This window comes from Branchiostoma floridae, chromosome 9 (assembly GCF_000003815.2).
Source record: "Branchiostoma floridae strain S238N-H82 chromosome 9, Bfl_VNyyK, whole genome shotgun sequence".
Classification (NCBI taxonomy): domain Eukaryota; kingdom Metazoa; phylum Chordata; class Leptocardii; order Amphioxiformes; family Branchiostomatidae; genus Branchiostoma; species Branchiostoma floridae.
Genome location: NC_049987.1, coordinates 20,298,945 through 20,325,384, shown reverse-complemented (window position 1 = coordinate 20,325,384; position 26,440 = coordinate 20,298,945). Strand labels below are relative to the sequence as shown.

The 26,440-nt window shown below is 40.3% G+C and overlaps 2 protein-coding genes across 3 annotated transcripts in view; one reads left to right on the top strand and one right to left on the bottom strand.

Moving 5' to 3' along the window:
• Window positions 1–6: 6 nt before the first annotated feature.
• Window positions 7–2,054, top strand: LOC118423467 (axoneme-associated protein mst101(2)-like). 2 transcript variants are annotated; one of them, XM_035831637.1, is made up of 3 exons: window positions 7–360; window positions 856–1,331; window positions 1,828–2,054. In XM_035831637.1, exons 1-3 carry the CDS (start codon window positions 99–101, stop codon window positions 2,047–2,049), a joined length of 960 nt encoding a protein of 319 aa, XP_035687530.1. In that variant the 5' UTR covers window positions 7–98; the 3' UTR covers window positions 2,050–2,054. The 2 variants fall into 2 exon arrangements, with proteins under 2 accessions (XP_035687530.1, XP_035687529.1); XM_035831636.1 differs by having other exon boundaries at window positions 1,825–2,054.
• A 3,379-nt stretch (window positions 2,055–5,433) lies between these two features.
• Window positions 5,434–26,440, bottom strand: part of LOC118422268 — a 44,515-nt gene continuing 23,508 nt past the window's right edge. Inside the window, exons 7-38 of the mRNA XM_035829786.1 lie at window positions 24,037–25,190; window positions 23,394–23,619; window positions 22,702–22,772; window positions 20,077–20,207; window positions 19,295–19,381; window positions 18,869–18,966; window positions 18,506–18,554; window positions 17,995–18,089; window positions 17,457–17,537; window positions 17,106–17,207; window positions 16,652–16,735; window positions 16,199–16,255; window positions 16,002–16,013; window positions 15,800–15,873; window positions 15,502–15,592; window positions 14,790–14,951; window positions 13,972–14,076; window positions 13,585–13,660; window positions 13,138–13,239; window positions 12,515–12,648; window positions 12,005–12,128; window positions 11,475–11,608; window positions 10,885–11,037; window positions 10,489–10,557; window positions 10,085–10,210; window positions 9,523–9,631; window positions 8,912–9,091; window positions 8,329–8,447; window positions 7,729–7,840; window positions 7,013–7,186; window positions 6,582–6,669; window positions 5,434–6,217 (exon numbers count right to left, since the gene is read on the bottom strand). Coding sequence (XP_035685679.1) covers window positions 5,650–6,217; window positions 6,582–6,669; window positions 7,013–7,186; window positions 7,729–7,840; window positions 8,329–8,447; window positions 8,912–9,091; window positions 9,523–9,631; window positions 10,085–10,210; window positions 10,489–10,557; window positions 10,885–11,037; window positions 11,475–11,608; window positions 12,005–12,128; window positions 12,515–12,648; window positions 13,138–13,239; window positions 13,585–13,660; window positions 13,972–14,076; window positions 14,790–14,951; window positions 15,502–15,592; window positions 15,800–15,873; window positions 16,002–16,013; window positions 16,199–16,255; window positions 16,652–16,735; window positions 17,106–17,207; window positions 17,457–17,537; window positions 17,995–18,089; window positions 18,506–18,554; window positions 18,869–18,966; window positions 19,295–19,381; window positions 20,077–20,207; window positions 22,702–22,772; window positions 23,394–23,619; window positions 24,037–25,190 — 4,947 coding nt within the window. The 3' untranslated portion in view covers window positions 5,434–5,649. The remainder of the gene's footprint in view (window positions 6,218–6,581; window positions 6,670–7,012; window positions 7,187–7,728; window positions 7,841–8,328; window positions 8,448–8,911; window positions 9,092–9,522; window positions 9,632–10,084; window positions 10,211–10,488; window positions 10,558–10,884; window positions 11,038–11,474; window positions 11,609–12,004; window positions 12,129–12,514; window positions 12,649–13,137; window positions 13,240–13,584; window positions 13,661–13,971; window positions 14,077–14,789; window positions 14,952–15,501; window positions 15,593–15,799; window positions 15,874–16,001; window positions 16,014–16,198; window positions 16,256–16,651; window positions 16,736–17,105; window positions 17,208–17,456; window positions 17,538–17,994; window positions 18,090–18,505; window positions 18,555–18,868; window positions 18,967–19,294; window positions 19,382–20,076; window positions 20,208–22,701; window positions 22,773–23,393; window positions 23,620–24,036; window positions 25,191–26,440) is intronic.

Below are 26,440 nucleotides of genomic sequence, written 5' to 3'. Positions count from 1 at the left end.
CAGAGTTGCTCGAGCGTTTGACAGCATCCCCATCGTGGAAAAGGCATACGAAAGCAACCGGGTGGAAGTAGATACCTACCACGGATCCACAGATTGTCATGTTCATGACAGAGGTGGGTTATCCGGTGTTTCCGGAGGACAAGCGGGTGAAAAAATGCGTAGAAATGCAGGTTCTGTTGATGAAAGAGTGTAAAAAACTTGGCATGGAACAGGAAGTGTGTGAGGAGAACTGGAAACACTTTATGAAAAGGCTGAATAAAGAACAGAAGAGGTGGAAAAAGGCTGCTCAGGAAGATGAGAGTTTGGTGGAGCGAAAAAAGGACATGGATCTGTTGGCAGACGTCCTGACAAGATCAGTGGGTAAGTCCTGTGGATCATACAATAAAATAGATGTATCTTTTAAGATATACATGTAGTACTAAGGCTAGCCTGACTAAAATCGCGCTCCTAGCGGCCAGCCCTACAGTTGACACCACAGGGAGGGGGTCATTCACCCCAGCCAGCGAGAGATTGTGTAAACACAGGGTAAGGAAATTTCTGGTAATATTACGCAACCAACCCTCTGACAAAAAACCTGCCAACATGACAAAATGACGGTTAATTCTAAGGACAATGGGTAAATGATCTGTTCTTACTTAGGACCACAAAAATTAGTATACAAACTTTAAGGTGGTGATATTACCCGACCAACCCTAGTAAAACCCGCTGACACTCTGAAACTGTGAAAAGGATTGTAGATGGTAAGGTCATTCAATTGTATCCTAAGAACTACACAAAATAGTATACAGAGTACATGCATTGTACATGCATTGCTTGACTGTGCTTATAGATATACTCGTATTGTATGTGTTTCAGAGGTATGGATCTGGGAACATGGGAAGTCCATTACAAGTTCGTTCATGACCCTCCCCGAGAAACCTCACCGGTTTGCGTTAAAAGAAATGCCGGAGTTAGCGGAGCTCGTGGAAAAAAACAACCCAAAACCCATCGACCCAAAGGAGGTGCAAGATCTGTTGAAAAGAACTGAAAACAGGGTCCCAATGAGACTCGTCAGACCAGAGCCAAAGAAAAATCCCGAGCCAAAGGACAAAAGTATCAACCCAAAGAAAAAAAAATATAAAAGACCTGAAAAAATGAAAGACAAATCCAAAAGTGCCCAACCAGAGACAGAGAATGGCAACCCGAACAGTACTGAACAGGAGACAGTGAAAAGTAAGCAGAAAAGTGCCAAGAAAGGATCAGCGGGAAAAACAAAGGCTGAGAAGTCTTCTGAAAAAACATCTTCCAAACCAGCAAGTGATGCAGATAGATCTACACCTACACAGACACAGGTACAAATCTACATTCCAAAGGGGACATATAATGCAACTGTGGTTACTTCTCACTTTGCAACATTCATGTTGACTGTCACTTTTGATGACTCGCATAGAACTGGGATTTTCTAAAGATGTCTATGTCTACCAATACTGTGTACTCTTTCGTGGGAGAAATTAGCAAGGGGTTGTAAACTTGTGACATCACAGAAAGGACAGGCAGCCATATACTAGCTAAGGGGGAGTCCTGTCTGTGATGTCACGACACATTCTTAATTTGTCCCACCAAAACAGATACAGTAGTGAGATAACTGTCTTGGATGTCTACAGAAAAGATAATATTTTTACGTGAATGAAAGAAGGAACTTTTATTCCACAGACACTTTAAGGTTAAACCCTCAATGCCTTTGAAGTTCTTGTTTTCTCTCTACAACTATACAAAGTGCTATAGACTAGTAATGAAAATAACTTGTGATCATTTCTGAGTTGCTGTTATGTTTTTCAAAACTAGCAGGAGAAGACCTCAGCTGATCAGGTTACCGAGCAGACATTTAAGGTGAAACAGCTCCAGCGGTGCGGGTTCTGTAACCGGCAGGAGCTTCCCGAGGCAAAGTTCCAGAAGTGCGGGCGCTGCAGGAAGACTCGCTACTGCAGCAAGGAGTGTCAGCAACAGCACTGGAGGGGGGGACACAAGGAGGAGTGTGAGGAGAGGAAAACTGACAAAGCAGAAACTTGAACTAAGTTAAAGAATAAAGGAGAGGTACAGGGATCTTAATGGAGCAAAGTATGGGACTCTTAAAGAAACAAATATAGCAGCCTTATTTGACAAAAACATAGTAATCTTAGGAGAGAGAAACACAACTCATGAAAGAGCAAACAGAAGGAGAGCACTTTCAGGAGAAGAAAACTGGAAAAAAAACCCAGACACTTAAAGAAATAGAGAGGGGATCTAGAGCAAAACACAGAGCTTTTGAAATAGCAAACAGAGGAATAGCAATAGCAAAAAAGGAGGGATCCTGAAGGAGCAAAACACAGGAATCTAAATTGCAAAGCTAGTAATCTTCTCAAAAACACAGTACTTTTGATAGAGAAAAATAGAGCACAACACATGACTATAAAGAGCAACTCTAGAAAGATGGGAACATATTTTTTAAAGAAAAATCCAATGGGTGATAGGAGTAGGATTGCGAAGATGCAAAAGTGAGGGAATTGAAAAGTAAAAACATATTTATCTGAGCAACTCTGATGTTGTTTCTGGGTGTAGACTAGACAAGGTATTATTACAGCTTTATTGGACCTTTATTGACAGTAGTTAGGAATCCATTTCAAGTTTTTTTTGTGGGGAATAAGGGAATGTTGAAAAGTTTTTTTCAGATAGGTACCAGGTAAATGATTTTTTAGTTAAAATTTGTGAAAAAAAAAGTTTTTTTTGGGGGGGGGGGGGGGGCCGAAATAGTACTATGAGACTACCCTGAATGGCCTTATATGTTTGATAGGATTGAAGCTGTTGATACATTCGTTCGCTTTTGTTTTACCTCACAGAACTTCCTGATGTTATCACACGTGTAATACAGCATCAGTCATTTCTTTTTTTTAATTCCAATTATTCATATATTCCAAAATTTGTATATTTAAGAAGTTGATCTTTAAAAGGATGGACACCATGGACACAGTCTGAAAGAAAGGTAGAAACTTGAAAGTCAGATGTAGTATCATCACACAGTCTTCAAGAGAAAGAAAGACAACTTTAAAGTGAATGGAAAGGATGGAAGAATATATACTTGCATTTCACATTGAATATTTTGTCTCCTATGAAGACAGGCAGTATACTGTAGTTTGGCAGTTGGGGAAAAGAAGAGCAAAAGAGCTTCCTCAACATGTTTTTTTTTTAACTTTTAGTTTCCATTATTAAGGAGTCTTTGATATTTTGGTTGACTTCTGTTTGTGTTACTTTAGTTCCTCATTTATGAATATTAACATATCAGATTACTTGCTTGTATGTACATGGCTCGCAATCACTTGATACTTGTATCTTGTTGACTAGCACAATAAAGGGGTTAAAGATAAATTTGTTTGAAAATTACCCAATACATCAATAACCATAATACACATGCCACAGTACTCCAGATTTGACAAATGTTCATTGTCTGAGATTTGTCTTCAGATGGTGTTTACCTGCATAGCCACTACAAGGCATTGATGATGAGACTTAACACTTAAGGTGCACTCTTACTGCACTTGCGTCAAGCTTGCGTCACTGTGGGGTTCGAAAGATGCTCACCGAATTTTCAGAGACGAAAAACAAATTTTCTTGCTTTTTGTCGTCTTCTAAGTCATACTTTTATGTATTACACAATATCTGAATTATAAAAAATCGGAGAAAATAGCAAAACCATGATGCAGTGAACAAACCTCGCAGTGACACAACTGCAGTGAGAGTGCACCTTTAACTACATGTGGGAAGTGTCTTGGCAAGAAATCTGACATGAACAACTTAAGCCAGGCTAGAAGAAAAATTGTTCCTGACAATGTGACCAATGCTAACATTGAATGCATGTTACTGACACATGGGAATAAATATGCTGCTTGGAGTTTTTGTGTCTTTTTTTTCCTACCCTAACCCCCTCTGTGTAGTGACCCACCTTTCCCTACTGCCCCCTTCAATTAAATGTAGCTTCTTACAATCTTTCACTGTCATCTTTTCTTCTTGTTCTTTTCATCCTGACGGACGTTCAGTGACCTCTGCAGTGTGCAACTAGTCTGGCTCTGTTCTTATACAGCTTTCCACAGGCTGAGCATACGAAAGAAGTGGTTGTACATGGATTGTTTCTCTTTTGCCTTCCACCATCATTTAGGGTGCTATTTATGTCATTAAATTTTGAGGTTTGAAAAAAACCCAGTCAATTCCCTATCTTAGACTACTGTACTACTACTAGACAAAGAAATCAGGTTCCTACATTTATGTCGGTCAAAATTTTCCCTCTGACACTGGCCATTACGATTTTTTTTTTTACTCCCTGGACCACTTTTGATCCTCTTTAAGTCTGCAGCAGAACTAACGGTTTTGATATCTTTTACAGCGTAGCCTTCTACATGTATGAATTCAAACACAGGACCTCTAGATTTCTGAGATGCTACCCCAGGGTTCTAGCCAGTGTCCGTCCTCCCCTCCTTTGATGGAATTTTGCTGCTGGGGAGGGACAAAAATTTTGCGCATTCCATCCCTTGATGGACAAAAATTCATAATTGATTCTAATTGAACCAAGCTGAGTTTACCAGGAAAATTTGACCCTCAAAATAAGGGTAATAACATCTGAGGGTGTAGATTTCAAAATTTTCCCAGGGAGCATACCCCAAGACCCCCCTAAGACCGTCATGCCTTCGACAGGATTTCCATTCAAAATCCAGGGGACAGAAAAAAAATCAGGCTAGCTAGAACTGAGCTACCCAATCTAAAAGGCCACAAATGCCTTAAACTACCTCTAAATCTAAAGTGACAAAGATTCCAAGGAAAACAAATGAAGGCAAAAGTACATTAATAAAGCACTTGTATTTTTCTGCACATATCTTCTCTATATACAAACTTATGCCCAATACTTCCCATGGAATATACCATGTAGCCCTTTCCTGGATAAAACATCAACATCCACATTATAGATAAAATATCATTACTTTTATACATTGTACGGAGTAAAAACAGCACCATGAAATAAACATTATACATTGCGGACCCTTGCAAGTTATGTATAAGAATATACAAATATCCCCATCTCTAGGTTTTACACATACATATATATGCATTCTGCACCTTTTCTCTACTCTTCTTTGTGTTACAGGATTGTGTATATATCAGTTATTGCCATGGAGTTTTTTTACATGTAAAGTTTTGTCCTTCTGTAATAATCATCTGCAAAGCCACACCAATTCTATTTGTTGCTTAAGTTACATGTATATTCTCCCTTTAATTATCTAAAAGGTCCCAGAATTAAGGTACTATATTGGTGTGGTACAATGATACCTTTTTTGGCAATAAAATAAAGTGTAAATTGGCGAAATATTCCATATGTTATTACGAAATATTTAAGTGTGATGGCCATGAAGTGAGATTACTTATTATAAACACGATCGTAAGGCACCATCCAGGTACAAATAATATGGCTATGATGGAATGAATGCAAAGATATTCATGTATAAACAAACCGACTTATCATCTTTTTAATATTACCCCAGCCCTTTCCTTTAAGTTATTTTCACTGTTACAGTATAGCACTTCACAAACGCATGACATGACAAAGACGTCGCTAGCGAGCAAGCAATACAACAAAACATCTTTAAGTTAACAATCTGTCGTTGCAAAGTCATTCCACTCTTCTAAGCCAGCTCGACTGGAAGCTATGGGTAGGTACGCTCGTACGACGGTCGGATCTTCCGTATCGCTATCCACCACATAGTCAAGCGCTCTTCCCGTAAGCATTCCCGAGCTTTGGTCAAAATTTAACGTCCTACACGCGACGCCATGGTCCCTCTGCATGTTTCCACGGTGACTGTCGTTGCCTAGCGACTCGTGGAAAGTCACAGGTCTGTCCCTGTCCTGTAAGTTGTCGTACGTTTCTACGCAGTGCTCCGACGACCGCCTCTGATGGAGTCTGTTAGCGTTTCGAGGTTCGGAACTATTGCTGGGGTTGCTGCCAAAGTCCACGCCCCCCAGTGCGCCGGGAAGGGTCACACCAGCGACCTCGTTCACCGCGACAGTGTGTCGCCGTTTCCGGTCCATCAGCCGACGCGTTCCCTCCATGCGTTTCATCCGCAGCAGGGATTTTGGCGTGACGCTGGAACACCTGCTGGCGGCTTCCTTGATCACCTGTCGGATGACCTTCATGAAACCGTTCTTTGCTTCTGGGGTACTGCAAACAAATGAACAGGATGTAAATAACAGTCAATTTCATCTCAACATCCACTCGAGGAAAATGGTTGGTGACTGAAGGTGGTTGCTCCAGACAAGAGGGTCCAAACTATGTATAAAGTACAACAAAAGGACAGGAAGAATGTAAATTATCTCACACAAACTTTGGCATTCAGATTGCAAGTTTTTGGAGCATATTCAAGCTATGTAAAAATTATAACAAAAAGATAGTAAAATGTAAATCAACTAACACAAACTTTGGCATTCAGATTACAAGTCTTTGGAGCATATTCTGAAGTCTCCATATTTTCATAATAAGTTTATTTTTTAAAAGTTGAAACACAGTAGTTAAAGTTTTGCCGTACCTATTGCAGAACTGGAAGACCTTCTCCGGCCTGCCCTCCTTGTGTGACTTACTGTGCACCAACTCCCACACACAGCGGCCATACGTATCTGTGACAATAAAAAAAGGAACTCAAATGTTAATAAAAAGTAAAGGATTTATCATCAATAAGTATTTTCATCTTACAAGAATTATTCACTCAGGTTGTCTTGCTCCTAATGAAAAAAACAAAACAGCTTCTACAACAATGTAATGCAGTGTCCTTCAGAGTATCAGTATTACTAAGTATAATGATATTTGATTTAAGTCACAAATTAAAGCAAATCTTACACAGTATCTTACACATGACTTTGGTGTAATACATACTTTGATGCAATACACACACTGCTATCAGAATTTATCATAAAAATCTGCTACATTGTAACATAACTACAATTTTGCACTATTACATACCATTGGTGTTGCTGTTGCGGATCTGCAGCTGTGACACAGGAACCATCCTCTTGAACAACACGACTTCCCTCTCCCTGTCCTCCAACACCTCTCTCCCCTGTTTCCTGGTCAGGGTCAGCTTCCACTTGTGTCTCTGGTCCTCCTTACACACCAGCACTACAGCTCCTTTAAACACTGAACATGCACACAAAGCAAAAACTTCAGTTTCCAAAAGTGTATCTCAACAATACTTACAGCCTCCTTTTAACACTGAACACAAAAATAGCTCTTTACACACAAAAGAAACAGCTCAGTCAGACACTGAGCACAAAAAACTATACTTTCTACAACTGTTGGTGTTGAAAAACAAAAAAAAAGGGAAACCAGATTTGCTGGTAAATATAGGATTTTTCCATCACAATGTCAATATTGTAATGACTATCTCTCTCTGTGACTACATGTATCTACCAACAGATTGAAATGCTTCATAGTGCAGAGTTGCAGCAATATCCTGCAGCGCCATTGTACTAAAACTGATCGACTGAAATTTTCAGATTACCATGATCAATTATTCCCTTTGAGTTGAGGACTATATAACACACTTTAAATATTAGTATAGCATCAGTATAGCCGGTCAAACCACCATTTGGTTTAACACACCAAATAAGACCTCTGATGGATATGTGTCACTTTGTATCTACAATGTTGCTGTAATTTTCTTGTGTCTAATATCTTACCAAATATGGCCATTTCCGGCTCAGTGCCCTTCTTGTGCTTGATGTCATCAGAAGAGTTGAGCCACAAGGCGTTGGCAAACAGCTGCAGGTCTCCCATCCTTAGGTGGGACACCTGGGAAAGAGAGGCAGAACACTGTTACAGCATCATATCCTTTGTAGAAGGTCTTATGATTACATTGTTATAGAGAGTAATACTATGTAAACTTGAAAGTTCATCTGTGTTGGTAAAATCATTCTGGATCATATTCAAACTTTTAACACAACTTCCAACACAAAAAATTGGACTTACTCAAATATTTGACTGACCAACTTCAGTCTGTCGAAAATTTGGGTATGTCCAATTTTCTTTTCTATTCAAAAGATTGCATTCTTATCTTGACTAGATTTTGTTTGTCCGTTATACGTTAAATGCCATGAATGTACCATCAAACCTTTTCAGTTAAGTTCACTTCATCTTTTTTAAAGGGATATTTAGTGATGACTTTGACTTTATTGACGATGAGACAAGTCATTGCATGGGTCTGTCTAGGCAGCATTGGGCTGGTAGCGGCAGACCCTACAAAAATGCGGACAAACGTACAAAAACATTATGAGTCTCACCTCTTTCTTAGCATATGGCTGGTCCCTGATGAGAACATCAAAAATGCCCCCATACTCCTCGAAGAGGCGCTGCATCTCGTTGATGTGTTCAGCTACAGAAGTCATCCCCTTCAGGGCCTCTGTAATAAAACAAACACATCTTGGTTACATCTCATATTACAAGGGAAGTATTCTAGTCAAGCCCTTGTTGTTCTTGTCAAGTCCCTGTCATACATAGCTGACCATGGCCTCACTGCCTTCCCCAGACTATGGTTGGGACTGAGCAAGGTCATCTGTGATTGGGTGATGGTTAGTGAGGTTGCCAATGGACGATGATGTTGACTACTACAAATGTACAAGTCTTGAAAACTTTGTGCTTAAGAAAGTCATTGTCTGCTTGGATGTGACCAGAGGGGTGAACAGGGCTTAGAATAGGATGGGTTCTAGGCTACTCATTAGTCCCAACCCAGCATTGATGTTGGTTGGTCCGTGCTGAAAGCTGTTTAAGTAGAAGCATATACTTCATGATTCCTTGGATGGGTCTGTCTAACCTCAACCCTTAAATCCTACCCCTTAACCCCTGACCCTTAACCTCTGAACTTACCCGAGAGATGGAAGTGCTCGTCTGACTCCTGGTTGGTCAGTGCTGCCAGCTGTTTCAGCAGAAGTGGGTACTTCATGATGCGCTGGATGGGTTTGATGAGGTACGACTCCAGCGTGGCTGAGTGCTGGTGCTTCGGGTTTCGCGCCTCCAGGAAGGCTCGGAAGGCTGCATTACCTTTACCTGTGGGAGAGAAAATAGAATATCATTTTTTTTTATATAAAATCAAACATTGTGAGGACATTACCCTTAGCTGTGGTGGAGGACAAGAATTTGTTCTTAATCTACGTTCTGATGAAACACATTCTAGTGGTGCTGAAGAAGACTTAGAGTGATGTATGTCACTAACATTTGGAAGAAATCTTTGTATCTTTAAAAGTTGTAGAGATTGATCTGTCATAGAACGTTATTCACCTGGATTTTTAACAGTCATAAATGTACTAATGAAAGATATATGGTATCAAAATTACACAATGTGATGCTGAATTAAAAAAACACAGAAGTCATACTGGAAAGCACATAATCATACATAGCGTATGCATACAGTGTTGCAATGTCTGATGACTGCCCCTTTTGAACAGATGTCATTTTGGTGTGAAGTTGTGGTGACTTACCAGGATCAAGGACTTTGATGGCTTTGGAATGGCTGGCACAGAAGGCACTGTACAGCTTGAAGTGGTCCACGTAATACAGGAAAGCTCCACTGATGGAGAACAGCGTTTTCTAAACAATCAACAAAATTAGAAATGATTAGATTCTTAACTTCTGAACCAAGTCTTAACAAATTTTAGGTCATATTTGATAACAGTCCTCTTAAGGCGGATTGACATTCAAGGTGCAATTTCAACTTGTGTCACGTACCAAAACAATCTTAAAGTTTATGAATTTGCCATGCAACAATGGCCAGTTTTCTGACACTGCCTATTAAGTACAGAATCTGAGTGCAGTAAGCATAAAATAGTTGTACCTAGGGTATAAACTTGTCAACAGTTTGAACAAAACACTAGCACATAATTCAAACATATAATAAGTACTACCCAGAGACACAGGTAGGCAGCAGTTGGCTAGTCTTCAAACTGTGTTTCCATGTGGCTCTGTCTAGTGGGCTCACCCTAGTGTGACTGGACAAACAAGTAACAATTTGCGCAAAGTTGAATTCAGACAAGTTTGCCTTACCCTAAACTTAGTGGGAGAGTCCACCGTGTGAAAGTCGGGTTCTATAGAAACGCTGTCCTCCAGAGCCTGTAGGAACTTCCTCTGGAACTGAACCAGCTCCTCAATGTTCCCAAACAGAGCCTCAAGCTGTGGGGAGAAGAAGGGTGAGAAGGGTTAAATGTGAAAGTGATCTCAAACCTGTTTATAAGGTCACTGAAGAGTGACAGAGAAGACAAACATTATGTACAGGTTTATTGTATCGGGGAAATTCCCAGAGTTCTTGTACAAATTTATGAACGCAAACATGCAAGTTATTGTTGTCTGAAATAATTGTCTCTTGAGAAGTCAAGGAAGATTAGTGTTGGATCTCCAATGCACACCACTAATTTATTTCGTTAATTAAGTCTCAAAAAGTCTCAAATTACCTCATCAGGTGACAAGAATGACTCATTCTGGAGAGGATGTAGATATCTGTCCAGTAGGCACTCCATGTCCTGTGGGGAACACAATGAAATACATGGTTTTAGGAAAAATCTAGTTGTGTGTTCATCAAACGATTGAATGCTTCCCAGTAAAACTTAAAGTCAAGTTCCATGTGTACAATGTACAGACATAGTCCTTAATATTTGTGATGGAAGAACCTTACACAAACTTAAAAATTTTTTTTTGGCACTGCACAATGGTTGTCAATAAGACAACAGTGATAATGGGAAAGGCACTGTGAATCATTGTTTTAACAGAATTGTTTGAAACTTTAGAATTTGATGAAAAATATAGTGAGAAGTGCACAATACTACAAAACTTGAAGGTTCTATCCTGACCTTGACGTATGTCTTCTCCGTGGTGACCAGCTCCAGAATGACCTTCCTGAGTTTCTGACAGTTGGACAGCTCCTTGGAGACGCTGAACCTCCGTGGAGACGTGTTCCCTGAGTTGTGGTGGCTGCGGCACAGGTCAGTCACCTCCTCTGCTCTCTGGATCAAACAAAAACAAACATCTTAATATCATCGGCACAATACATTAACATGTGTACCCCCCTGAGACAATAGAAAATTATCAAACCTTTATATTGTTCAATACTAGTACTGTATGAGTACCCTCTAGTATTAAGCATCCCATGGTATAAAGAATAGCAATTTAACCTACGGTAAGGGGTTCGATTCCCAGCCCAGCCGTGATAGGTCATACATTGCTAACAGAAATTACAATCTTTCTGAGACATTACTTTATCTGTTTGCCCTTTAAACTTTGCTAACAGCAACAACATGGGGATGCTATTAATCTGACTTCTAAATGTAGCTGCCTTTCCACTGTATTAAGACGGCCCCAGCAAGGGAAGGTACATGCAAAACAACCACACTCAGTTGAACTATTGGAGCACAGATATCCCAGTGGCAAAGCTGAGACTGACCTGTAGCAATGAATCAACATCCTGTCTGCTCTGTCTCCGTGGAGACTGTTGCCATGGAGACTGGTCCTGGAGAGGCGAGGTAACACTAACAACGCTGGACCGAGGGGAGTCACTTCTGGGGCTGAAGTCAAAGTCTGGGGAGACAAAGGCAAATAGTCAGAACATGTCATATGATAAGACTCAGTGTAAAGACACACTAAATATGCAACACTTTGTTACTTCCGTGAGTAATAATAAGAACTCAACCTCATTCAACAACTTCTCATTTTATTGCTCTTATCAAACAGGAGAAATGTTGAAACTTGAATCTAATGGAAACTCAATCAGTAAAAAAGAAGAAGAAAAAAAGGAACAGAACATTTCTAACCTAAATGATGACTTTTAAGTGTTACTTGCCCTTTCTGATTAAACAATTATTGAGTTCCCTAAATGACCCTTTAAAAATCGCCTTTGTGGAGATATGTCAACCCCAGGAGAAAAAAAAAAGACTAGAAAAAAAAAAAAGATTTCTCAGGAGCCAAACCACTCACCAGTAGGAGCTGGGATGATGAGGTCATCTAAAGTCGGATCCTCGTACTCTGATTGGCTGGGAGGCGGTGGGCAGATCAGCTGATCGATCAGCATGTCTGTGGTGCGGAGGTGTAGCGAGGCGACCTGGGGGGGCAAGGTGGTCTGGTGGTTAGGGTTGTTGAATTTAAAGGTCCTGGGTTTACTGTCTACTGCCTACTGCCTACTCTCTAGCAGGCCTTACTGTTATAACTTATACCTTTGGGAATGGCACTTTACACCTTGTTCCTCTTGATCAATCGACTCTACTAGTACTAGTAGTACTACCATGTAAAGCTGGAGGTCCCATGTTTGAGAAAAGAATTAAAGAATTCACCACACTTGTCAAAAACTGTAGAGGTCTATCGTGGTGTGAGTGGATCAATCTTTACAGTTTGGTCTTAAGTAGGTTGTGAATTCTGAATAAAGCTAGCATGTTATGCCTAGAAGTGATTTACCAGCTAAGCAAAACAAACAACCAAACAACCAAACACCTGAGACTCAGGGCGGTTGGTGCGCAGTGTGAGGGTGAGTGCAGGTCCCTGCAGCAGGCTCTCGATGTAGATCATGTCCAGATCATACACAACTCTGCCGTTTATTACCAGCACCTCATCTCCTGCAAGCACATCTGAAATAAACAATGTTATAAAGATTAGAACTAATCTTATTAGCTAGAATAATTTCTACACCTTTTGACATATAGGGTAGTACCCATTTTTATTTCTATGTCTCCACACAGGCCACTACAGTAGGGGGCTAGGTGATGGTAGCAGTGTGTGTTGAACCCCCATATTCTTTCTCAGAGCAGTATGATACAGCCAGGGTTTGAACCACTGACCTGCATATATGAGAACACTCTACCCCTAAAGGCAAATTGCACATGTCTTTGGCAAGTGTATTAAGTTGTAACAGTGGGATTCAAGCTACCAGTCTTACTGTTCTGGACCTTTTGGCCTAGCGGTTATGGTGATGTGTTCCTAAGCTGGCGGGCCTGGGTTTCAGGTGAACACATTGGTTGTTAATATGTACAAAGATCAAGCTTGCTTAAATTATCACCATGCACGGATATATGGGTAACATGTACAAACATGGGCTATTAGATTTAAGTCTTGAGTACCTTTCTGGTGAGCGAGTCCTCCCCTCTCTACAGCAGACACAAACACCCTGAGTTCATCCTCCATCTCACCATCTGCACCAAGCTCTGCATCCACACGGAAACCTGAAACATTCAAGCATTCAACATGTACATGTAACGTAGTGCAAATGTTTGTGCATGCCAGTACCTTGGAAGTTGCCCTTTTTATTATACATTGTATCTCTTCAAGTAAAATAAAGAAAGAGGTAAAATTGAACTTTTCCACTGATTGCCTCAAAACATTCTTCGTAGAGAAAGTTGCTTTTGTGTATTCATAAATATTGCGCTATTAGTAGAACATGCAGTCTCATCATCATCATCATCAGTTGGCTACGGAGCAGTTGATCACAAGTTAAATGTGGTCTAGTACTCCCAAACCTCATGTAGTTTACCACTTGTCAAGTTGTGTATGAAAACTTGAAAGCTTACCAAAACTTCCTGTTGGTTCCCTTGTCAGCTCCACTTGGTAGATACACTTTGGAGAAACAACCACTTCTTCAAACACCTGTACATGGAAAATTAAGTGTTGTCATACAGATTTTACCTGACACCTAAAAATCTACGACCTCTTTTCTGTGAATTTGGTTCTTTGCCTTCTTAAAAACTGCATGTTGATTTGTTGTTAATACATGTATGTTGGCACCTTTAATATGACATTTATTTGCTGAAGCTTCAGAAGACCTATCTTTGTACAAAGCTAGACTGTTCATATTTGGCATGTACAAATTCTATAATTACCAGGCACTACCATTTTCTTACTCCTTTTAAAAGATTGATTTAGGAAGTTTTGAGAAAAATCCCTTGCAGAAAACTGACCAGGTTGTCCATGAGTATTTTCCTGTCCGGAGTGACGAGCTCCATCCCGTCAGGACCGTACTGTTTCAGCTGCAGGAAGTGGTCACGAGGGTCGACTCCTCGCTTCTGTCAAAGGTTCACAAATAAATCATGATGTAAAATCAGTCTTGCAGCAGAGGGCCAAATCACACTGACCTTTATAGAGATTCATCAGTTACAGGTCTGGAAAAATAACTCGTCTATTCAGGATTGCTATCAAAGAAAAACATTGTCATGATGGTATTCCTTAAAAAAAAGTATGCATGCATCCTATTACCATTATCTATACCTATTACTCTGTAATTTTATAGAGTAGCTGTCATTAACAAATTGTAATATTGCCATGAAAGAGACTGCTGGTAGGAATACATTAAGGAAAATCACAGATGACATGTTCAACATTGTAGATTCAAACTTGAATGATCACACGCAGGCTAAAGGATACAAGGAGAAAGACGTATCATGGAAACATCAGACAACTTTTAATTTGTTAACACCTGTGAGTAACGTATAGTTTAGACACTTTCTGAAGAAGTACAGAGTTAAGTAATGAACAAAGCTAACAGAGGGATGATATTAGTGTGTCCACCGCTAACTTCAAGCAGATGTTTTGCTTCAGCCTGCTTCTGTGTGTCTAGTTTGGGAATCTTTTCTAATTTACACCTCTGAAAAGATGTATAAAACAAGCTTAAACTTGTAACACAGACATTATACACATCACAGATGATAGATATTATGTATTTTCTGTTCAGAAGCCAAAGCCATAACATCTGCTTGGAGACCATTCCACCACCACTCACCAGACATGCAATGGTTAGAACGTCCTGGACCGTCATCCAGGACTGCACCGTAACCATGGTAACGTGGTCGTTAGGGAGGAGGACCCGTATGCACCTCACCCCCAGCCTGTCTAACAACAGGGCTCCGCTGGGGGTGGTGGGGCCACTTACGTCCGCGATTCCCTGTTGGTTAACATTGGTGACGTTTGGTTAACACGTGTAACAATGATGGGTGAGATGAATATGAGACACATAGTCAGGTATTGTACATTACAACCTATCCCAGTGACCACCTCTGCATATGGACAAAAGCCAACATGCATAAAGGAAGGGAAAAACAAAAACTCAGGGACAACCAAAAAGTGGAAGCAATGGCAGGTGGCCTTTATCCAGAGGACCAGGTCACGAGTACAGGTATAATAAATATAACAGTAATTACTGTATACACAAACATGTATGATAATTGATAGCTAATGCAGAGGAAATGAGAACAAGTGGATCGAACTTGACAGTCACAGACACTTTGCCTTGCCACACCCTGTATTCCACACTTGTGTGTTCAATTATATGATTATGGTATAAAGTGAATCGACATCACACAAACTGGTGCAGCAATATACAGTAAACCACAGAAGGAGAAAGTTGACAGGAGACAAACATGTACATATTTCCCACAGTTACTGTCTGTGGAATGGACAAAACAGTGCATATGTACATGACTTTGTAGACTTACACTTTCAGAGGTGCTCCTGGGGCTGTCTGCACCCTTGGACAGGTCCGTCTCCCTCACATCACACACACTGGAGGAGGGCGTGCCAAATACACTGGGGGAGGGGCAGAGATTGCATAGTAAGAATCACATCTATTCAATGACTAATGTTTCATAATTAAATACATTGTGAAAGGATCTAAGGTCTAAGATAGGGCATGCTTAACAAGGTGAACAATATCAACATCATAAAAAACAATATACACTTCTTTCTCTAAAAGGATAATGATATTAAAATCATGAAATTCAAAACAAAGTTTACCTGTTTGGACCCTTTGGCTCTCTGGTTGGAGTTCGGATCTTCTTTTTAGAGTCACTTCCTCGCAGTGTGGATAGCTGTACGTCACAAGAATAAAAATCATTTGTTTGTTGTTACACTTTACACTGTACATGTATATGAGAAAAGAATTGTGCATGACAACTTCATCACAGCAAGAATTTGATAAAAAATTTGCTGTACTTACCAGGCCTTTCTTCTGTGAAAAGGAAGAAAAAATACAAGAAAGTGAGTTCAAACTCAATGTGCATAAGATGATAGCAAAGAAACTAACATAACAAACAAACAATACTGTTGTCTAATGCAACAGTCCTACTTTCACTATACATCTAAGGAATGTTGAGTGAAAAGCACGACATATTTAAGGGCACATAACCAGCCTACCTTTTTGACATGAGTGCAGGGTGTGACTGATGCATTTACTGGGGCTCTGGCACAGATCTGTGTGGGAAATAAACAACCATCAAGTTAAACTGTCATCAATTTTAATTATCAACGTTATAGTTATACATTGTGTCCAGTGTCCTAAAACATTTATTTATCAGGCTATATAAGCCCACCATTTTGAAAAACAATGTATTGGAGAGATGTTCATTGCAACACCCCTGCATGTTACTAGGGGACTGGCAGTTGCCTTGGTGATTTCTTTACTGATGCATTTTTTTCAAGGTGGTGGATAGTTGTGACTTGGTGGAACATGTTAACAGTAGGAAGTTGCATACCACTGCAAAAACAAATTAAACTCCCAATGTTTCCTATAACTTCAGATGAGTTTACATACTAAAAAAAAGTTCTTCAAACAAACATGTTAACTCCTTTGTGATGAGTAGAACTTACCAGAGCATGGAAAGACGAAACAGAGAAATGTCCCAGTCTGGCCAGGGCAGCCTTGGTGGGCTTGGAGGCACACGCTAACAGGGTCTGGAATTTGATGTTATGAAAAATCATATTAATATGAACAAAGCTAGGTACACAGTGTACATTTTCCATGATTAGCACTTAGCACTTATTGGGAAGAATATGCGAGCTGTTATATGGTAGTGCTTGCACATCTGTGTGGCCAAAGTACAATGGAAATGGAGATGGGTGCTCTTTACATCAAAAGGGTTATGCCACCTGTTAAAAAAAAGGATGATGCTAATGGCAAAACAATTTATCATACCATACATTGTGAGGTTGTAATTATGGTGCTACATGTAAATGTACAACTAAAAAGAATGTGGAAGTATTTTGCGAGACCAGTTCCATGCAAATGTGTAAACATGTACAAGGCACTTATTAAGTGACCTACCTTAGGGTTGGGCAGCTCAGTCCCCTGTAGGGAGGCCATGTAACATCTGTATCTGTACAGCTCCAGTTGGACCTTCTCTAGGTTCTGCTCCCATTGGATGATCTATGATCATGGGGACAAATAGAGTAAGCATTTTCACTTCTGTAGCATGATGAAATTCATACTAATAAAGCACAATTTTGTTGTCTACATGTTTTCTATATTCAATTCTATGAAGATTGTTACGAAGTAGTGTGTCTGTGTGTGATATAAAAGTTTCTGAAAAAACTTTATCCGTAGGTCATTTTGAACATAAGTCTATCCATTAAGATTGATGCATATTGTACAAACAAGAATATAACTCTGAACTACCTGTTTAGTGATTGCTTCTCTGCTCTTTGGGTCAGGCACGACGGCCATCTGCAGTTCTCCCATCTTCTTCATCTTAGTGTCCTGAACAAGGAGGCAAAGAAGTTATCAGTATTTCAGAACTGTCTGAGTGACATGATAGTTAAGACAGTCTATAATACAAAATAAAGCAGCCTGTTCTATGATAGAAATTCCATTTTTATGATTAAAAAACATGACCCCAAATCATCCTATGGTGAACCATCCAAAATGATGGCAAAAGGCTGGGACTAAACATACTGGCAGTAGACGCAAATTAAGGCAGCAACCTATGGAGGAATACCATTTGTCTACCTGATATGCAACAAAGTTGTGGGAGGATCTACATACATACAGACATACATATTCATACTTGATTTTAACATGTTGAAGCATTCACATAGTTTTGCTTCCATTGTGTTATCTTTTTCATCAGTTCAATGAGGTCCTTATCCTTATGGGAGGATCTAAGGTCTATATAATGTAAGGTGACTGAGAAAGAAATCAGAAAACTGAAACTTACAGCATCAACTTTTTCCTCCAGTTTCTGAGCCTCTGCTCTCAGCAGCTTCAGGGTGTCATCCTTCCCATGCTGCCTTGCAATGGCAGACGAACAAGCTGAAATAAAAAATAGAAATTTGATTCTTTAAAACTTAATTTTCATGATCCGTATTAGTAAAATATGTGGCCACGGCTTTCCAACTGGCTAAAGGAAATATTCCAAGGTTAGTCGGTGAGTTTGGCAAGTGATTCAAGCACAAATTAAAGTTATGTCTAATGTAATGGGTGCACCTGTATTAACAAGACTTAGTGAAGCAGGTTCTTTAGTTTAAAATTATGGTCACGACATCCCACATTTCCTTTGCTAAAGCCAAAGGCTACTGAAGCTTTGTTTGTAAAACCACTGTTCACAACCACCACTTATGAAGAGAGGGGGTCAGTCTAGAAGAGGCCTTGCATGATAACAGGTGTTCTCACCTGTCAGTAAGGTGTTTACCTAACGACAGGTGTGTGAGAGGACAGGTAAAACTAACCTGAGTGGATGGCAGTGATCCAGTTCTCCATCTCTATTTGGGTATAAGCCTGTAGAAAAAGAAGATCTCAATTTTATCTATCTTAGAAAAAAATATTTTACTGTCTAGTTTTGCAAGCAGGTGGCCATCTACTAGCCTAAAGGGTATGCTTTATTTTGTTCTATTAACTTTTTTTTGTCCTATTGCTTTGTAAAGGACTACTTGTAATCTGTCACTCTGAAATGATTTTGATGGTTGACATGCATATATGTGTTTAATTTGCAGTGTCAAGTACATTGTAAGTGGAACAGCTTTTATCATCACAAAATTTCAAACAAATAGTGGTAAAATTGAGCAAAAGATATCAAAGATTCTCAAAAGTACCTGAAACAAGTAGGCATCACCAAATCCGTTGCTGAGACAGAAAATGTTTTCTCTCTTGGGGTGCTCAGGCACTGCCTGGGCAATACTGCCCTCTACAACTGCAGGAAAAAAACACATAAAATCACACTTAAAACTACTGAGACATGATCCATACCTCGGTCTGAGCATAAGTGTAAATATCACATTAAATAAATCACACCAACATCACATCAGTTCAGCAGCACATATCTATCCAAATTGCTTTCAATACCTTTTTGCCCTCAGGCAAAGTATACCTTCCAACAGCAATAAATTATGAAAATATGTTCATATATTTATGACAATCTTATTCAATTCCAAAGAAATCAACCACTACAGGTGTAAATATTACGTATCAAGTCTTATGAGGGGGTAAAAAAAGAAATTTCATGAAAAAAAAGAACTTACAGAGCGTTTGTGTCGGCTCAGAGTTTTCGTCCACCGGCTGTCTCTCGTCACACTCGAAGAACAGCAGCAAGGTGCCCTTCAGGCAAACTGTGACAATGACATGAACCATCTGTTAGCGACAACGCTCTGAAAGGAGTTCATTCCAAAACATTGAAATATAGTTTCAGAAATAACAATCTTGTTAGGTCTACAGTTGGATTCATAGCATAAAGACACAAAATTTCCATGCGTTCATTCAAGGAGGGTAAAGTTTCATTTAACTTCCTTGATTCAGACAAACCATGGAATAAAGGAAACCAACAGCTTTAGCAACAGGTGCCTGAGAGAGGATTTGATATTCAATCTAAAGCATCTTTACAGGAAAATATTGTAGACAAACCAGTGTTAGATTTGTAGCAAGTAGATATAAGATTGTTATGACTTGCTTCGTTAATTTTCAACACTGAATAAATTTCATTTAACCTCCTTGATTCAGACAAACCATGGAATAAAGGAAACCAGCAGCTTTAGCAACAGGTGTCTGAGAGAGGATTTGATATTCAATCTAAAACATTTTACGGAAAAATAATGTAGAAAAAACAGTCAGTGTTGGATTGCTAGTAAGTAGATATAAAATTGCCATGATTTAGTTTTGTTAATTTTCAACACTGCACTTGGCCCTTAAAATGACACAGACAAAATGCATCCACACAATCAGAAAATTTGAAGCACTTCTTAGTCCTAACCCTTAATCCCTGTATGTCCAGATAATGCTCACAATAAAAAAATTCTCAAATTTTTACCCCAGAACTTTCTCCATCTCCTCTTGTTGGACAGTTCCACCTTCTTCTTCTTGTGTTCCAGGAAGTTCTTGACATGCAGCCAGCCAGTCTTCCTGATGCTGCCTCCCTGTCGGTTGTAGGCTTTGTGAGACCTGCGGAAAGTGAGGATACAGAATATTGTTAAGTGAAATACAAAAATAAATCAAGCAACTGATATAGATAAATTTTAAAGGGTCAAACATTTCAGACAGCTTGATGAAAATTAGAGACAACCATGGTTGCCGACCCTCCAAATGAGGATGGGACTAGTTGAGGGGAGGTGATGATGAAATTCTAAACATCTCCAGCATTTTAAAACATGAAGAATATACAATGTTGAAAATAATTTGCAATTTTATCTAATTTACATGTATTCCCCTAAAAACAGCAGAGGGATTTTTCATGTCCTAAACTCAAAGTACTTAAACTCAAAGTACTTAAAACACAGCCAAAGTACTAACAGTGTTATTGCCAGAGTTTCTATCAAACCTGAATGATAGTCCTAGCCATACAGTAAGATGGATCCTACACCTTTTCCAACCAAGTCTCTCTGTAGCAGGACACCTGTACAGCTGCAATGACTTGTCCGCAAGCTCGAAAAGCAAAACATGCACCCCGACAACAAGCCAGTCCTGGTTGCTGTAGTAGATCCAGTCGCTCATGTTCAACCACAACGAATCCATGTTTTCAGGTACATCGAAGGACTGTTGATTGTGAGTCTAAAGCCTTTGGAAAACATTCTACATGCCGAATAGTTCTAGTCATCATAAAACCCAAGTTCTCTTTTGCCGCATGCTTGTACCACAACAGAAGTGTGATGATGAACGAGTCCATGGGAGCTACTTTTCACACAGTGAAGCAAGGCTGCATGCATTTCTGACCGAGCATGTTGGACCACAACGAATCAAATATTTCAGGTGCACATAGGTCAACGAACTGTTGATTGTAGGTATTTGTAGCAGATACAGTCACAGCAGCAATTTTGCATGGCCTTTACACAAATCTAGTGCTGAAACAAAACTGTGATGATGATGAAGTCCCTTGCATCATAAGTCTCTGGATTCACAATGAAGCAAATGCTGCATGCACACCTCTAACTTTGGGGTGGACCACAACGAAGTCATGCTCCATTGCAGGTTGACGAAAGGTTTACCTCAAATCCACAAACTTCACCAGACATTGTTTTGCGAGATAAGTCCCCATCACAATACTGCACAATGTTCCCATGTAGCTTGTTGCACAAGACAAGTGAATCCAGATCCATACAGTGTCTACCGTCAGTGAAGCAAAAGTTGGGTGCACGTCCCGAATTGCTCAAGCTTGGACCACATGCTTCCAGGCACGTTGACGAAAGGTTAACAGCAAATCCACAAACTCTGCAAGCCGTTGTTCCGCGAGAAAATTCACCGTCACAATACTACACAATTTTCCAGAACTTGTACCATAAGACAACTATGCCTATAATCCAATGTACTCTCCAGCATTCAACAGTACAACACTAAACAACAAAACAAAGACTCTGCGCGTGGCACCAACTGCGCATGTCCGCAAAAGCGTTGAGAATCGGTTCTGCCGGATTAGACTGGAACAAAGCAGTCTGCAACATTATCAGCCTGGGAAGGGAAACCCTCCGTACTTAATCAGGGAATCTGATGAATACACAACACGCTGTGTATCACTCGCTGGACCACAGGTTCCTCATAAACATCCGGTGATACTGATTTTATTTTGGGCCACAGAAATTCTCTGGGCATTTCATATCAGAGAGATTAAGGGAAAAGACAAGAGGAATACAGAGGACTGGCAGAAAAATGGAATCAAGCTTCATATCTGAAACTGTGTATGCCAAAGCCTAAACCTGGCCCAGTGACTATTTTCACATTGTACGTACTTCCAGTTTGGCATGTTTTGTTTTTAATTCTGAGAACCGGAAAATTAAATCAGTAAGTTCTTAGGATTTGAATAATCCCCTTGGTCATTCTACCTCGGATAAAACTAATCACAAGTAGCCCGCACACGTCATTTCTTCATCCTAATTGGCTTTATCACAGTTGACCTACATCCAGGCTTATTTATAGTAAACACCAGTGTTTTGGAAACAGCATACAGGCCCATCAATATACATGCATCCAACGGTATACCAGTTACAACAATGCGTAATGAAATGTACAATGTACTGGTTAATCATTAAAGAGGACCTGGTACATCAACAAGTTTGGTACGTCAGTTGACATCACCTCACAAACTTGTTGTCATGTTGTACACTGTATCACACTTTTGGAATATTCGATTATACATGGTGTAATTTCAATACAAAGTTGTGTTTTGGGCCACATCATGTTGAATTGGGAAATCGGCAAGAAAATGAAGTAGGGACAAGGGATAAAAGTCTGTACCCAAACTGGTACCCAGTTTCAGGGACTGAACAGAGTCAGATGAAAGTTTTCCTCCTAGCCTTCTCATGACTTCTTGCTTGAATTTTGTCTAGGAATGAATATAACCAACATTTATCTGTGGCAATAACAGAAAGTTGTTTACCTTCTTGCCTGAATTTTGGTTAAGAAGCAAGAAAATCCACTGGTGTGGCCTGAACAGAAAGTGGTTTACCTGGATGGAGAGTGCAGGTCAGATTCCTCCTCCTCCTCACTTTCATTGATGGAGCGGTCCTCTTCGTTACTCTGTAAACAAACAACACAGGCCATTAAACTCTGTTTCCTCAACAAGGCTTTACAATTGGTGTGTTGGGCACTATGGGAAGTCTGAAAAGAACTTACTGTGCACTGATTAGCATTGTTTTTTAGCTGCTAACATTGTCACAATGGATCCAATCAAATTTGTTGATTTAAAAATCTTTCTTGTACGGTATGTCAGTTGACATCACTTCATGTTTTGCTTTAATGTGCGTCATGTATTTCAATTTAAAATCTAGAACATTCACCATTTTGATGCACATTGCAAATTCTATCAAAACAACATGGTACAAACATTTTGAGCCACATGAACAGCAGGGATGAAAACTGACACTGCTGGAGGATAACTTGAGTAGGCAGCCAAACACTTTTACATACTTTGATGCCTTGTCATCAGTTTTTAATGCAGCTTTTCTAATGTTCAGGTGATCAATGAAATACTAGTAAATGTTTACCTAGAGAGCAGTGTATTGTTCATTCCTTGACAAAGATTGGTGCTGTTCAGTCGAAAATTTGGGTAAGTCCAATTTTTGTGTTGGATATTACAGCTAAACTAGTTCAATAATAACTTCTACCAACACAGATGAACTTTCAAGTTAAAATGTTTACCTCGTATCCCCTCATAAGCTTTGAATGCCGCACATCCTCCATCATGCTCTCATCACTCACAGAGCAGCGCGGGTCCTTCATTCGCAGCTTCCCCACGTCGCCATGGATACCCACGCTGCTGCTGTCGCTGCTCGTCCCGTGACTGCCGCTCTCCGAGGAGGACGGCAGCGAGGCCAGGAACTGCTTCATGTGTGTGGAGGTGGTGCTGTTCCCGCTGTTACCTGACCTGGAATATTTTGTTTTATTCCTTAATGTTAGTTTTAGGGTACAGAAGTATGTCATTGCCTTTTGTATTCTGATAAAATGTAAAGGTCTCTTTAGAAAATAAGTGAACTGAAGGGATTACCCTAAAGATTGAGAAAAAAATTGAATTTTGTAGACAAGGATGATGAGGTTATTAGTTATAATTTGTTGTAATTTCAATCGGGGTCGATTACTTGTGGTTTTATTTGATTAGGTGACATTTCATTTAATCCCTTGCACTTTAGTTTGATTAATTGCAACGTTATTTATGATCGGTTAAGGCATTTGTTACACTATAATTCTATATCAGTATACATGTATGTATTATGCTGGTAATGTTTGTATAATAGTAATTAAGATGTTTGTTACTAATGGGTTTCCTGAACAAAAACAAACTAACCTTGAGGAGGAGATGTTGTCCAGTTCCGGGTAGCCCCCCTCGAAGCCGCTGTCCGACCGCTCGCTGCCGTGCCGCTTCATCTGGAACTCATACTCCCGAAAGATGCTGTCGTTCTCCTGGAAGTCGGCAGGGGGAAGGAGCGGTGCGGCGAAGTTCTGGTTCTCGTAGAGGCTCCCGCGGCGAGAACCGTTTTCACGAGGGTCGACGTTATCGTACGCCGGGTCTTCTCCCTCTTCATCGATGGAGTGGGCATTCTGGGATAGGTACTCTTCGGTGATGCTTCCGATGGAGGTACGCCGCCCTTGGGAGTACAGCTTCGCTCCGAGGTTACACGGCGCGCTCCTCTGCTTTACGAAGAGCCGCCTCGGACTGAGGGATTCGGACTTGCAAGGCGTGGATGGGTTGGAATCGACAACCATAGGGCTGCTAGGCGGGGAGCTGAGTCCCCTGGAGTCACTGAAACTGCTAGAGTCTGGTGTGGATATTGTGAAAGAGCTGTTCTGAGCAGTGCTAGCTTTGGACAGTGAATGCGGAAAAGATTGGGGTGGTGGCTTGTGATGTCCAACGGCCGACGGCGCACTCGTTTGTCTGGAAACCAACTTCTTTGAGCCGTCGGAAATCTTTGCCGACCGAGCGGAAGACACAGAACACACCGACATTGGGCTGGCATTGACTGAAGTATTTGCACTAGCCTTGGACGGGCTTGAGGTAGGTGTGGCCGAGGACTGTATCGTCGAACCTGACTGGTTACAGATTTTGTTGACGGGAAATGACGTGATGGTCATGCTCTGTGCGGAACAGCTTTCCGTTGCATCGCCAGCGTCCTCCATGTACAGATATCTCTTGATTCTGGTCTCCAGTGCGATCGACTGTCCGTCGCAGGAATGCGATCGATGCCTTCTTTCGGAGGCCGCTCTCTCTTCCTGACACTTTGTCATACCTTTGACATCGCTGTCCTTTCGGCTTGTCCGCATGTTTTCTTTCCCTGCTGCCTCCTCGTCGATTTCCCTGGAAACATTCTCGTAGTTGCTGGAACCTTCGGAGTCGACGCCCTCGTACTCAGAGCAGCTGGTGCGCGAGGAGGAACTGCTGCTCGTGTTACGAGAGTTCACCGGTGGTCTCAGGTCGGTTCCACTCTCAGTTGGTCCATATTTCTGGTAAAAGGTAAACAGAGAAAGTTAGCAAATCAAAATTTTTCATGCTTTTTATCTGGGTACGTCCACATTTCTGTTCAAAAGAGAATGGATAGAATCAACAAACAGGTGAAACCTGGAATTCTCCATGTGCTTAATCTTCGTAAGTCAATATTTCTGCTCAACATTTGGTTCATACCTCTGCTCAAATAGAATTTACAAAAGGACTCTACATTTATGGCCATGAGTACCATCTTCCGTAGTGACCGCTGGCTCAATAGTTTGACATGAGCCAGCGGTCACAATGGAGGATGGTACTCAGGCTACTACATTTACATTGTAAGTCATAGCCTTGATCTTAGGTTTTCAATTGCTCCATATTTCTACTCAAAAGAATATAAATTAATGGGTGAAATTAACAAACTGTGAAAGGACAGAATTTTCCAATGTCTGTTCTCTTGATGTGACTTGACCTACTTTCTGCTTCTTCAAGAAACTTTCCCAGGCCACTTAAAATGTTTTCATTGATTATCTTACAAAATTCAAAAAGTCTTGATTGGAAAGCTGGCTAGTTTGTGTCCCACTTTAAAAGCACTGGCCGCTCCAAAAACATTTCTTGCAGTTGAAGAAAAATCCAATATTGCAAATGTTGAAAATAGTTTCTATATCAGTATCATTGATAAACTGGGTTATACAAAATAATAATCTATCTCTCTATCACAACAAATGTCTTGCAGGGTTGAGTTGTGTTACCTTTCCCTGCTGTCACCATGGGTGGGTACCGTTTCTGCTCTACTGCCTCACTACTACATTACACACATCACTAAACACTTCAGCCGGTGGTCATTTTTCGGATAATTCAGGTTCTCTATCAAACTCAAAGTTGAAAGTGTCAGTCAAACATCTCGAACATTACATCTGTGATGGAAAACACAGTCTATAATATGCAGAAAAGTGTACACTTTAAATGCTCTTGCTGTCAAATCTTCAGGGCCATTAGCTCGAAGTTGAGATGTTGGGCACTATGCATGTAACTACATTACTACTACAACTATAATCACATAACTACACAGAAAGAACATCAGAGCCCTATATATAAGACGACAGAAATATGGGCACCAAAACAAAAAGCCAAGTACTGTACATGTATTCTCTTTCAAATGACACGTTACATTTACAACACGTTCTTGACCCCCAAAATATGATTTACCAAATGTAACTACTTCTCAAAAGAGTTAGTGAGCAACTACATTACTAGTACAAAAGTACTA